This window comes from Sminthopsis crassicaudata, chromosome 4 (assembly GCF_048593235.1).
Source record: "Sminthopsis crassicaudata isolate SCR6 chromosome 4, ASM4859323v1, whole genome shotgun sequence".
Classification (NCBI taxonomy): domain Eukaryota; kingdom Metazoa; phylum Chordata; class Mammalia; order Dasyuromorphia; family Dasyuridae; genus Sminthopsis; species Sminthopsis crassicaudata.
The window spans coordinates 319,239,577-319,254,789 of NC_133620.1; the positions used below are offsets into that span (position 1 = coordinate 319,239,577).

The window sequence follows — 15,213 nt, forward strand, 5'->3', positions numbered from 1 at the left end:
TCCAAGGGCCACTGAGGACCTAAATAACTTGCCTAGAGCCAAAAGTCAATGTACTGATAGAGATGGGACTTTATTTTTTTTAATTTATGTATATATTTAATATTTTTGTTATTCTAAACAATACAAGCAAAAATAAGTTTTTCCATATTAGAAAAAGAGGACTGTATATAAAACTGCAAATCTCTATTATACTATTTTGGTTTCTTTGTAATATATAATACATTCAGTACATTAGGTCCAAAGATGTTCCACTTTTTTTTCCTTCTGAACCATTTCTCTTCTGCACATTTTTAAAAATGCTCTATTAACACTCATTATTTTTAAATGATTTTCCCCTTTCCCCAACTTCTCTCCCACAAAAAAATTAATTCTCCCTTGTAATTAATAAACATAGTCAAGTAAAACAAATCTACACATAGGCAAGTCTAAACATTTATGTCTCATTTTTCACTTCTAATCCATTGCCAATGTCAAGAGGTAGAAAGCGTATTTATTTCATCATTAGGCCAGTGGAATGTTGGTAGTTCACTGCATGGATCAGAGTTCTTAAATCTTTCGAAGTTGTTTTTATTTCAGGTTGTAAAGATTCTATAAATCATTATTCTGGTTCTGGTCATTTCATTCTGTATCAGTTTATACATCTTCACTCAAGTTTAACTATGTATATTTTTACTGTCACCTTTTCTCAGATGATGATAGCTATACCTGCTTTTTAAGATTCAATTGAAGTAAAATACATTCTGCTTCAGTCACTCATTTTAATTATTTGTGGCTCTTTAGGTTTCAAATGGGCTTCATGAAAGTAACATAATGTTGGATTTCGCTTTGCAGTTCATTCTATTATTCTCTTCCATTTTATAGGTCAGTTCATTCCATTCATGTTCATAGTCATGACTGCTAATTTTGTATTTCCCTTTATTATGTCCTCTCTTGGCTTCCCATCCCCTTCTTTACAAAAGTGAGTGAAAAAAGAATGTAATCAATTGAATCAAAATGTTTCCATTTTATTGACCTTCCTTTCTTTCCCTCAGCCAGACCCCATCACTAGGTTTCATACTTTCTTTCCTAATTCTCCCTTTATAATCCACCACTTGCTACCTCTATGTCTCCAAATTTACCCTTATTCTTGAACTCTTTTCCCCTCTTTTTATCTAGATCTACACACCAAACTCTCTCTATATATGTATGTGTTCAACTCTCCTCTATCCAGTTCAGATGAGAGTCCTTGTCCCACCCCTTTCCTCCATTTTTTAATACTTTTCTTTTCATGAATAAAAATTCTAAGTGGCCCCTTCTTTATTTCTTTTATTCATTTCTTGCTTTCTTCTCTTAAAATTATCAAAAAAGAGAAAAAACACTCAATTCCTGTTTATCCTATTTAATTCTCAATGTCATTCTTGAAGTCATTAGGATTCTGAAAACATACTTGTCTCTTCTCCCCTATTACAATGAAATCCCCTCATTTTTTAGCCCCTTAAAATTGCTCAAATGTATTTTACCTTTTTTATCTTCTTTTGATTTCTGTGTTTACATTCCAGAATTTCTATTGAGGTCTTTTTACCAGGAATGCTTGAAAAAATTACACACACACACACACACACACACACACACACACACACACATATTGCCTTATAGAATGCTTCTTTAAAGTAGTAGCTGTAGACTCAGTATGATACAGACTGTTGTTCCTTGGTCCTTCTGGTTGCCTATAGTACTTTTTTTTTGACCTGGAAGCTCTGGGATTTTGGTTATGACATTTTTGGGAATTTTCATTTGGGGTTTCTTTCAGGAAGTTACCAGTGGAGTCTATTTCACTTTGACCTCTGGTGCTAATAAATTTGGGCAATTTTCATTTATGATTTCTTGAAAGATATTATCCAGATTTTTTTTTAGGGGGGAGGGTCATAATTTTCAAGAAATTCAATGATCTTTAAACAGTCCCCATTTAGCCTGTTTTTCTGATAGTTTTTGATAGTAGATATGTTATATTGTTGTCTATTTTTCTAATCTTTTCATTTTGAGTATTTCTCAGTTTCATGAAATCATTGAATTAATTTTATTTGAAATAATTGTAATTTGTATTATATTATAATTTGTCAAAGTGTTAAGTATCTTTATATCCTGTGTTCCAAGCTGATTCCCCAGTTCTTTCCTCCAGAACTCTTATTTCATTTAAAATTCCATTTTAAAAAATCTTTTGTCTCATTTCTTCCAGAGACTCCTCAAAGCCTTGTTCTGAAGCTTTTTTTTTTCTTAGAGACAAAAATTATATTTTTGTGGAATTACTCTTCCTCTGAGGTTTTCCTCTTACACAACTTATGAGCTACAATATTCTATCATAGTATTCAATATCTTCTTTCTATTTTCAGTCTTATTTTGAGACTGTGCCAAGGCCAGGTTCCACTTCACTTCCACTGCATTCTGCACTAGACAGAGTGATCAAGTTCTATTTGGTTCTGACCTATCTCGCTTGAGTTCTTGATGTTGGCTTTCACTTCCCTTGATATTTCTGCATTCAGAGACTCAGAACACTAGCAGGCTTTAGGAAAATTCCTTGCTACAGTTTTCTTTTTCACCTAATGTTTTCACAACCAGGATACTGAGTGGCCTTGTGTTCCATTTAGAGTTTCCTAAAGCAGAGGTTAGCTATGGGCTTCTGGTCTATTTACTCAGGCTCACACTAGCTTCTCTGACAGGATCCCTCTTTCAATATCAATATCTGGCTATCTTTTTTCATGATTCTAGGCTGGATAACAGAACTAACTGCTATCATTCTTTGATTTGGTATTCTTTCTAGATCACTGCTACAATAAAGTAGGAGATAAACTTCTACATGGGTCTCTACTCTGTCATACTCTGAGTTTTTATTATTTCAAGACTGGTTCTCTACATTGAAACACTTGAAAAATAGTAATATACATATGTGCAGGGAATATAACTTATTCAGTTTTTAAATTTTGCATATTTACTATAAAAAGTCATTTAATGTGATGACCAACAATTTTTTTTTTTTTTGCAGCTGTCAGAACAAGAGTTAGAGACACTTTATGATAATTATACTCTAGACTCAAAATTCTTCAAGTCTCATTTTGTCAGTTCTTTGCGGGATTGGGATGATGCTAAGGGCAGTCATGAAGGCTTCGTTTTCTTTCTCTTCGGTCAGGAGAGGGCATGCTAATTCTGTTTGCCTATTCTTATTCCAAACACATCTATTAGAAAGGAATGTGTCAGTAAATCTATCCCAACATGCAGATTGACCATCAAACAAAATAAAGACAATACTAATAGGCATACTTATTAGCAAGCCATGCTGCCAAAAGAGGAAATCTAAGTTCTCACAAGCAAAAAAAGTCTTAAGTTCAAAAAATTTGAATAGTAAACTTTTTAATCCCTAACCTGGCACAGTGCAATGTGCTGCCTATCCATAGTTGTTGTAATGAGAGTTCAATGGGGTGAACCCCAATGAGAGACTTGAATACTACTAGAAGGCTCTCCCTTCCTCACTTATTCTATTAAAAGACAATATAAATATATAAAGTAGGAAAGCTCAAAGGATCAAAACTAAGAACTGGAAGGGGCCTTAAAAGGGGCCTCTTAAACTGAGATGCAAAGAAAATAAGGAACTTACTCAAGAACACATGACCCCAAGAGATAGAGCTGGAATTTGAACTCAGGTCATTTTGACTCCAAATCCAGTATAAACTCCAATGCTCCAGGTTAAAGAAACCAGAGAAGAAATGTTGCATGACATCAATTCCCCTGAGGCCATAATTGAAAAAGAAGAAGAATTTGTAGTCTAAAAGTCAAACTATTTTCAAGGGTCTAGTCTTTCTGTGGTCAAAGAACCAAGCCTACATATTTATTTTGCCTTTTGATGTTTAGCTACACATACTATCAACATCTGACCACAAGCTCCCTGCCAGACAAGAATAATCCTTCATGAAGCAAAAGGATAAGATATAACAACAAAAAATTTATGTCCCACATACTCAGAGGAGTTTTATAAAACACATACATACATTTATGTTTTTATGTATCTGTGTATATACACATGCATATAAGTATGTATCCATGTCTACACACACACACACACACACACACACACACACATATGTATATGCCAAAGCAGTCTTGTTAAAGACTAATGTTTAAGTTAAATGGCTCCTTTCTCTTTCTGATTACTTTTGAGAATATATTGTATTGTATTGGCCAAATCCAGGATTTCTAGTCAGATTCTCAAATTCAGAATCTCTAAACTTACCTCATGATTAAGATCATGTATGCAGAATTGGATAGGAACTTAGAGATGATATAACCTAGTCCTTATTTTATTATTGAGGAAACTGAGGTCCATAGAAAAAAGAAATGACTTCTCTAAAATCACATAATAAGTGACAGAGTTCAAGCATTCAAGGTAAAATGTTATTTCATCTTCAATATTAACTTTTAATGTTAACCTTGATCCAAGAATTGTTTTTTTCAAATAATAAATGAGTATTTAATATCTTAGGAAACAAGACCAAAGGGAGCAAAGAGGAAGACATTATATTTTAGGTCTAATAATGAATAATAATTATAATAAATCACAAAGGATATGAAACCACAAATGAAACCAAGTTTTATAACTCAATTATTCCCAACAAGTATAAGCAGCATAATCTTGTTCTTCACTGACATTTATATACACACATATGCTACTGGAGAATAGAACTATTATGTTTCTACATGTGTTAAATATATATTTTTAAGAAGGGGATTAAGAGGTCAGCAAAATTGAATGCACCAAGTCTGAGAATAACAAACTTATGACATTACAAGTGTCCAGAAAACATGTTATTTTTACATACAGAGAAAACATAGGTTTTTATCTTTAGGTTTAGATTGCTACTTAACTGGTATAACAGAATCTATATTTAGAGAGACATGTGCACATACTATTCCAGACCATATAATTTTGCCCAAGTTTCCAAGTCCAACAAATGTGTGCTAGTAACTACGTGGCGACCACAAGAGAGCAATTGGGCATTTAAAAAAAAACACAAGACAACTGGTAACTAGGTAAGCTGTAAAAGAATATAACTTCTGTCACCAATTATAATGGAGACATTAAACAGCAAGACTGGAGCATGTTCTGGTAGAAACTGAGCTGCCAAGAGAGAGACGATAAGTGGGAAATGATGATTTGGATCTCGCATGTGGGTGTAAACACAGCAGCATGAACAAATTTTATCTGTCACATTAGTTTACGATTGGCACAATACATGTTCACTAAAACTACAGGAGGGGGGAAGCCCAGTTCTGCCAGCCTCCCTAACGTTGATGGTCTTTTCCCTGTCCACATTTGGATTTACGCCTCTATTTTGAGCTGGTTACTATTCCAACCGAGCATGAATCACTTGCTCCTGTCATTTTGGTAGAGAAGGTAATGCTGCTGGAATTATGGAAATAACCTGATCTGCATTTACATAGTGTTATGTGCCAAAAAGAAAACACACACACACACACACACACACACACACACAATGTGAGCCTCTATAAGCATATCAGCAACAATCTGAAGTCAATGTTTGTGCAATTTCCTTTTAAATATTCCCAAACAGTTAAGTTCTGGCAAAAGATTAAGAAAGCTGCCTATTCAGATGGTTTTTGGTTGTTGCTAAAATCCATACTGCCAACTCTCTTTTTTGTTGAGAGTCTGGCAAACTAGGCAATCTAACTAGTTATTCTAAAAACATGTTTCAATTTAACTCGTGACCGAAATACAACTCCTTCAACTTAAGAGTGATGGAGAAAGGATCAAAACCAAAGTAGACATTATTCTTCAGTAGCTTGTAATACACAATTAAAGGGGGGGCGGTAAAGATAATTCCCATTTAACCCAGTAAATTATGACCCTTTATCATTACAAAATACATTTCATATCACCGCCATGAAAATCAGAGAACAGGAAGTACTTACGACTGACAGGCAAAAGACATGCCAAAGATAGGAATGCAACGAAAAATGCCCTCCCAACGGGTGTAACTAACTCGTTCCAGCCACTGCCCACTGAAAAGGCCATGTTTGAGAGAGGACAGTACTATCTGCAGCCAAGAAAAAGTAAGAAGCATTAAGATTGACACAAAAACAAAATCTCAAAAAAAAAACAAATTCCCCAGTAAATTAATGACAGGATGCTAATATTGGTAATGCTGTGATAGAGGAAGGAGAATGCAGCAACTCTCAAACAAGTGCAAACATTTATTAAAGTCTAGATTTCTCAGTGAATTTCAGATGTTAGATTTTCTCTTGCATCTTTGACCCAATCTAATAATATTTCAATAGGTAATCAAATAGGCAGTAGAGGCCTTTTGGAAGGTAGGATGCATTTTTACTTGTTCAGAATACAAACCATTAGCATACATCTATACCACAGTATTAGAATGTTTTTACCAGAATTGTGCTCAGGTGCTCAGTTTTCCTTAATATATTCAAACAGCTGTCCACATAAGGGGTCACTTAAAGCAAACAGAAATGGATTCCCTGCTCAATCCATGGTATTACTTTACTTACAGGGATGGCAGAGAAAGATGTTCCCCAATATCGGCAGATTCTTAAATAATTCTGCACCCTGCCAAAATTATACTACAGTACCATTTAAAAAATGAAAAGTCACCAAAAACAAGGCTATTTAAAGTTAAGGAGGTAATTAAAAGTGACAAACAGGGTTACTAGAACTGGTCTGTCAAACAACTGAGTTAAGGGACAATGGCCTTTTCTTCCACTGTTTAAAAAAAACAACACAACTCTTATGTCAGTTTATACACAAAAGGGTTATATGTAGTAACGTAAAAAAGACATGAGGAGCTCTACTCACTTATAAAGTGCCGTTTCCTAATTTTTAAAGCAAGTTTCAATATTTAATATGGCAGATGCCACTCTGTGATATAGAGGCTACACCTGGCATCCTTAGGTGAGTGACCTCTGAGGATTGAATGAAGCAGGCCAAATAAGAAATTTGACTCAATCCTCAGGCTTTGCTCACTATATAAGGGGGCTTAGTGAGGTTCTTATTTATGCAAAAGGAAGGATATAGTGGTATATGGAAGATGGCTTGATCTTTAAAACATTTAAGATTGGTTCATTCTGATGCTTCCAGAATATCTGGTACATCCAGTACACAGAACTCTCTGAAGCTCTAAAGCAGGGATTCTTAACTATTTTGGTATTATGGGCCCTTCGGCAGTCTGTTAAAACCTATACATCTCTTCTCAGATAACTTTATTAAATGCATAAAATAAAATTCACAGCATTATAAAAGAAGCCAACTCTATTGCAATAAATATGCAAATTTTTGCATCTAAATTCATGGGTTCCCTGAAATCTGAAGAGATCTATAGATCCCTTAGAATTTTGTGGTCCCTAGATTAAGAACTTCTGCTCTAAAACAATCCAAGACCTTCTAATTATTAGCTACTTGTCACCTGAATGGCAGTTTACTGGTAATCACAAAATAAAACCTCATGTCCAAAATATAAATTAAGATGCACCTTTTGTTCTTTAAGATAAAATATAATCAAGTCAAAGCCATATGCACATACCCAAATCATTGATGACTTCTTCCTCTGGTACCTCAGTCCAAACTAATCATACCTGTTTTTGCCAGTAAGCACAAGGTAGAGTGCTTCTGAGAGAAACTCTGAGGGTCTTCATTTTATTTATCATAAGAAAGTGGGAAAAGCACAACATGGCTTATTTTTATCATTAATTTCAGCAAGTAGATAGCTGGTGGCAAGAATTTGCCTTGAAAATGATCCATTCCTGCTTTCTGACAATGATATATTAAGCTATGCTATGCTTCTGAGTATCAACTAGTTAGAGACCAAAGCAGTCACTATGGCATTCTTAAAAAGTCAATTTGAAACCAATGATTTATTTAGAAAATACTCTTAACTAAGTAACTATTTATTACAACTGGTAACTATTATTACAACACCTTTCCTCACTACCAATAGCATATTAACAAAACCATCCAGGAGTTACAAATACTCACCACAAACATGAACACTGTGTAGAAGATAAGAGCCATGGCACTGAAAGACTGTATGGAAGCCATCATGTTCCTCTGGAGGCTCAGTGGAAGGACAATGCACAAGGAGACAACAAAGAGTAGGAATATCCGGAAGCTGCCAGTCATCTGAGAATACATGGAAATTAGAAATATTGATTTCATCAACTTGGACTTCAAGGGGTCTTGATAAACTAAAAAAAACCTAGTATATCTGGGGACACAGTAAAGCAGTTTAAGGGAATGGCCCAAAGCAAAAAGACAATTTTCCCACTACCATGTAATAATAGCATAGAGGGAAGGCTATTTCTGTGATGAACCTATCTAGTCACTGGGTGCCACTGTTGCACTATGGAGTGACTGCCAAGGATACTTATTAAAAGCTAAAACTTAATAATGAGAGAAGAGGATAATCTAATACAGACTGAGACTATCTGAATGATTTTTAGGATATTAAAGCTACCATGGTTCAGAAAAGATAGAAGTCTCCAAATTTTGATCTAGAAAATTAATCAAAACCTTCAAGATTACTATTTATAACAAAAATCTCAAAGGGCCCAGAAATACATATCTAATTTGGCTAAAACCAGAAGATAGTTTTTTTCTTAACTTCACAATCCCTTAATCATTCAATAAGAATTTATTAAGGACCTACTAAATGCTAGGTCAAAATAACAATAATAAGAATAGCATCAAGATGTCATAGATATGAACCAGATCCAGATCCTCTAAAATGTCTTTTCCCAATCCCAAATATCTGCATATTTACTCCTGGATTTAAAGCGTAAGTGGCAGGAGAAGGAATCACATGCTTCATATAGAAAATCTGAACATTCCAATGTAGAATTATAACATCTACAAAACAAAAATTAGGAAAATGGGATCATGCATTGTCTCATAAATATTTTCTTTCGTATAATAAGGATAGGTAGTGGAAATTAAAAGAAAATTGTGATTGCCTAGAATTTCCACTCTGCTAATTCCCAAAGAACTAGGAAACCTTAGCAAACAAGCACTAATTAATAATAAATATATACCTATATATAATAGGTATATAATAATAAATATATACATATAAATATATAATATATAATAATAAACCTTAGACAAGCATTAATTAAATGCCCACTATATGCCAGATACTATGCTGGATACTGAAGATACAAAAACAAAACAGTCCCTGCTCGCAGGGAGCTTACAATATATTGGAGGAAGTAATGTATATATACCTAAGCATATGCAAATTTATAAATAAGTAGAATGTAAATTTGGAGAAAGGGTACTGGCAACTAGGAGAATCAAGAAAAGCATCATGTAGAAAAGTGTCACAAGCAGAATTCTGAAGGAAAAAAGATAAAGGTGAGTGTGAGAGTATTTCAGGAAAGAAGAGCAGTTAGTACAAAAGTGAAGAGATGAGAAATGGAGTGTCATATGTGAGGAAAAGCCATAAAGAAAGTTTAGATATAGTGTGTTAGAAGAGGAATAATGTCCAATAAAGTTGGAAAGGCAGATTATGGTCAGCATATAAAGGACTTTAAAAGCTAAGCAGGGAATCTGGAGGCAATAGGGAGTCACTGGAGTTTTATTGAGTAGGGAAGTAACATAGTCAGATGTTCACTTTAAGAAAATCAGCTTGTCAGCTATGTGGGAAAATGTACTGCAGAGGGAAGAGACTTAAGGCAGAAACAAGTAAGAGGCTCTTAGAGTAACTTCAGGAGAGAGAGATGAACTAGACTATAGTCATAAGATCAGAAAGAAGGGGATGGGTTTGAGAGTTACTTGGAAAGGTAGAAACAATGATCAGCCACTGAATGGAGATGTGGAACAAGGGAGAATGAGAAGTCAAGGATGAAGCAGATGAAGGATAGGGAGCAAATTCTTTGGAGGTAAAATTAATCTGCTCCTAGATTTTTACAGTGAAATAAAAAATGTTTTGATTTTGAAATTGTTTTCAAATTTTGGAAAACCAAACTAAAAATTCAAGAATAAGGACTATCCTAACAACAAAAGCATACCAGAAGTTTCTCTTAAAAGTATACAAATTCAGCATTACAATTAAAATAATTATTCCACTCTGTGTAAGGCAGTGATGTCAAAGAAATAGGAGCCACCAATCCATATATACCTACAGGATGCATATTAATTTAGTTTGAAAATATATTAACTATGTTTTGCTATTTAGTTATTTTGTTAAATATTTTCCAATTACAATTTAATATGATTGCATACGATTGACATCTCTGGTATGAGTTAACATCTAATTGTATCATTTTATCATTTTTTTTCATTGTTACATACTCAAAGTATAGTAGACCACTTGGTAATCGCAATTCAATATATTAAAAATAATCTGAAGCAAATTGTTGATTAATACTTAAAGAATTATTCTACAACCAAGAGCAGTTTTTAAAATCATTTCAATCACAGAGCTAATCAGATCCTCAAATCGATGTAATAGCAGAAGAGAGATAAAGCACTGATTATACAGATAAGGAAACAGGGTAATGAACAAATGAATTAATTCACCCAAGATCACACTAGTGAGCAAGGCATAATAAGGACTTTATACCTAGTTTCAAACACTGTCATCCTAGTTTTATAAGACATAAATTTTCCAAAATGAATTAAATTAACTGCAATATGAATAAGTTTGAATTCAAGTAAACTGAAATGTCTGAAAACTTACCTCAAATCCAAGCAACCGTGCAAAGAAGTTTGACCCCAAATCACCAATGACAACATAGAAGGCAATGCAGGTTCCCAGCATCAGTCCAATCATACTATAAAGACAGAAAGTGGGGTTTTAAATTATATTTTTAAAAGATTCCATTGTCTCATCACAATCAAAGCCATGTCACCCTAGCAGAAAATCAGATCCAGCTCAGATTTCTATGAAAGAATAGTGTGCTATGAACACTGTATACATAGTACTATTGATTTAGATTTAATGAAAGATGCAATTTAGAAAGTCCAACAATTTATAGGATGTGGAGATGTTTTGTGTGGTTCACCATTCTACTAAGTCTGAATATTGAATAACACTAAACTTTTCCTTTATGTAGTATTATATTTTTCTCTCCACAGGAATCTCTAAAAGTTCTTTCAGGTACTATAAAAAAGCATTGCAATATTAGACAAGTTAAAAGAATAATCAACTACTTTTTCAAAAGGGCTGCTCTCTGTAATTTGCAATTTCCTAATCAAGAATCCTGAGCACATTTTTTCTCAAAAATTTTACCATCTGACAAAATTGTATTCCAAAGGAAAAAAAGAAAAACATAGCCTTTTCTATTTAATATTTCTTTAAGTAGTCACACATTTGGTAATTTACCTTTTAGAGAACAGCACTCCATAGTTATAACTCTAGTTGAAGAAGTTCTATTTTGTGGCATTAAAAAAACTTTTCCATTTCTTTTCTTCCATTTTTATTAGTAAAACAAATACTTTCAAAGTTGATTCTAAGCATTTTAAGAATATAAGCTAAGCTTTCATCTTAGTACAAACTTCTTGGATTTGTGTTTATAAAAAATGTATAAAAACTTGGTGAAAATTCCACAAACCAAAAATATTATTCATTCTGTAACAATTTTTCAGTCTTTTTGCTTTTAAGGATGATTAGAGGTGGGGGATGAGAGGAAGGATATGACAATCAAAGAGTAAAGTACACAGATTACCTGGTCTCCACCAACATTTTTCCTGCTTTTCCATAGGCATGAAATGCTTGGATTAAAAAAAACAACAACAAAATCTTGTAAGTGAAACATGACTTGGATAATGCCACATATATCAGTGAAAAGCTATTGATAACATATAGGGCAATTTTCAATCTTACAGAAACATTTTAGTCTGGGATTTCTAGGTGTCTGAGGAGTTTTGTTTCTTTTTCTTTCTTTTTTGGACATACCATTCACAAATCAAAACCACATTAAAAAAAAAAAGAACAAAGTAATAGTTAGACACAAGGCAGGTTCTTTTTTTCCACTCAAAAAAAAAAAAAAAGTCACTGCAAAGTAGCAGTTTCCCACACATGGCAACCATTAAAAGAAAATCTGCTTGGAATAGAAAATATGCATGTATAGATGCTGTGTGGCCAAAAAAAAAAAAAAAAAAAAACACTATAGTGCAAAATTTCAATCAGATCTCTTCCCCCCCCCCTTGTAGCCTATTATAAACTGAACCGCCTGATGTTGTTTAGCAAAACTGAGACAGTGCCCAGAATGTTCGGTCCCATCACCAGAATCCCCAGCTTTCACAGCCCACACCAAAAGTAATTTTTATTCCAATGCTTTTATTTTTAATCCTTTGGTCAGAGTTTGTACCAGAAAATGAAGAGTATCCTTTCCATTACTTCATTTGGAGAAGGGAAAAGACCCAGAAAGCTCATGTTTGCATTTTTAAAGATAGGCTCCTGAAGAAATAGGCAATACATTCCACTTCTGTGTATTTTATTAACATATATCATTCTAGCCTCAGTTCTCTGCAATTTATCTTAGTACAAATCACATGGTTTAAAAAGAGCTTGGCTAGCTTTCCTGATGATGGTATGTGTTCAAGTAGCTGAGAAATGTAAAATTGTTCACTTCAGCAAGTTTCTCCTATGACCTTAACAGCTCTATTACAATCCCAGTGTTCCTTAATGCTCAAACTTTAAAAGAAGGAAAAATCAAAATCTCTGAGGAAGAAATCAAAAGAAAAATGTTTGTGAATGGAAAAGAAAGGAAACAGCGATGGTCAGCTGCCCAGATTTCCTGATCCTCTTTTTCTTCCCTTACTAGAAATGACAGCCCCCCTGAAAAGAAAGCAGGAAATGAGCATGCTTATTTCCTGTGAAGGGGCTTGAAAAACAGTCATCTTTTCTTTTTGAGTAACTGTTTAGAAAATAAGACCTTTGGTATCTTGTTTCTAAAGTGTTGGCTAAAAGGGAGAAAAGACCAGGATTGAGCAAAAGTTTTTACTTAGACCTTAAGAAAAAAACTTTTCAGAAATATACTCAAGAAATTGTTTTCCAAGATTTTTACCACCTTAGCACTAGCTGATAAAGCTTTTGTGTTATCAAGTAGAAATCTAAATATAATGAATTATTATACTAATGTTAACCAAGGGACCTTTATTTTTGTTTAATCCAAATCTGCTATGACACAGCCATATTACTCAACATCCAATGGTCAAATTTACTGCCAAAGAGGAAAATTAGTCTTAAATTAAAGAACTCACAATCATAATAAATCAGCAAATTTTCTGAATACAAACTTCAATGCATCAAACCAAGTTGTTCTCAAGGCCCTAGGAATTTCTTTTTTCTTTCCTTTCTAGAAGCCAGGAGAGCAATTCTCTAGTTGAGATTCTGCAGTACAATTTAGAAGACCTAAGAAAAGTCAGGAATAGTGTTTGGAGAAAAATAAGAAAATCCCCAAAGCAGTTTTTTTTTCCCCCAAGAAGTCTTTCTGGAGTCAGTAGGTGTCACTTTTTTCCTCATTAAATAACTAGACAGGTACCCTAGCATAGGTAAATGGCTTTAGGGAAACAGGGTTGATCCTGGGCAAAATTGTGAAAGCAGAGAAATTTGTCTGTTTCCTCAACCTTTTTCTGTACTCTTTTATTCATCTCAGCTGCCATTCCCTGCTCTTTAACCTTTTCCCTAACTATAAAATAATTATTTATGTTATGACTCCAAGATATATTTTGGGGGACAGGAAAACTATGCTTTCAATAATACTGACTTTCAATGTTGATCCTAAAAGTAAACAAGTATTGAGGGAGAATGGGGGAAGATGATAGAAGATGTACACTTACTTAGCTGCTAGTCTCTCATTGCCTCAGTGCCTATAATTCTTTTGAGCCTGTCTCCAAGCTTATTCTCAAGGTCTCTCTGAAGAATTTTGGAGTTGCTTGGGAGACACTGGCAAAGGACTGCACTGATAGTGTGGCACGATCAAAGAAGGCACTGTGTTCTGTGAGGAAAGCAGAAGTACAGGGGCTCCAAAGGAATGAGATGCACAAATTAGAGACCTCTTCACTCCAAATGTTCATATGGATTATTTGTGCCTGACCTATGGTGGAACTTGTGATCAGCCATAGTCAGATACACCATACCTTGACCCCAACACAGTGATGTCACATTGATTGTCTTCTAACATGAAGAGCAACCAGGCCCCAAATCACAGATTTTTTGTCCCTTTTTGTCCCATGTCTTCTCTTATCTCCCCCTTTCCCTCTCCTGATCGTGACAAGATCATTGGTCTGTTCCCTTCCTCCAAGAAATCATCTATTATACACAGCCTGGTGAGTCAGTATTTATTGGCTCTTACCAGTCCCTCTGTAATACTCAGGACACATAGTAGGCAGGTATTGGAGACACCAAGAACTACTGATCTCCCAGAGAGACATCAGCCCTAAGAGACCACAGGAAGCCTCAATCCTAAAGTGCTATGGGGTAATACTCAGGACACATAGTAGGCAGGTATTGGAGAACACCAAGAACTACTGATCTCCCAGAGAGACATCAGCCCTAAGAGACCACAGGAAGCCTCAATCCTAAAGTGCTATGGGGAAAGGAGGTTGTAGAAACCCTGCCTTTTAGAAAGTTGAATCCCAACTCTTTATCATTTGGCTTATGGGAACATCAACAGGTTTGAGAAAGATTAAACTATAACTGAAAATTCTCAACAGAGGCAGCATGGTAGGATATTTGACTTGATTCAAATCAGGCCTCTAATGCTTACCAGCTGTGTGAACCTGTCCGAGCAAACAATCCCTCAGCCTCAGTTTCTTCATCTGCGAAACGAGGTTAATAGCATCTACTTCATAGGGTTACTATGAAGATCAAAGCTGAAAATACATAAAATGCTTTTCAAAACTTCAAAGTGCTATATAAATGGGAATGTTATTAGGCTAATTAGAGTTTACCGCTATATAGCACTTTATAAATTACAAAGGAGTAAGGTAATCAAATTATCCCGGTTTCCCTAACAGGCCAATACTGTAAGTCCTAACAAAACTTTTTGGCATGTCAGAATTGAAACATGTTGCAAGGTATCCGCCATTACCTAAGGCAGGTGTTTAACTTCTAGTTAGCACATTTGGGCAAGGTCTCTCTTTGCAATGAAAAATACCATTATCCCAAATTTAGAGATGAGGAAATTGAGGCTCAAAGTGACATGATTTGA

At 34.5% G+C, this 15,213-nt stretch overlaps 1 protein-coding gene across 1 annotated transcript in view; it reads right to left on the reverse strand.

The window, feature by feature from the left end:
- SLC38A10 (solute carrier family 38 member 10) overlaps positions 1-15,213 on the reverse strand; it is a 66,293-nt gene that overhangs the window by 40,686 nt on the left and 10,394 nt on the right. Inside the window, exons 3-6 of the mRNA XM_074260394.1 lie at positions 11,722-11,767; positions 10,734-10,827; positions 8,033-8,176; positions 5,959-6,083 (exon numbers count right to left, since the gene is read on the reverse strand). Of these exons, the coding sequence (XP_074116495.1) occupies positions 5,959-6,083; positions 8,033-8,176; positions 10,734-10,827; positions 11,722-11,767 (409 nt within the window). The remainder of the gene's footprint in view (positions 1-5,958; positions 6,084-8,032; positions 8,177-10,733; positions 10,828-11,721; positions 11,768-15,213) is intronic.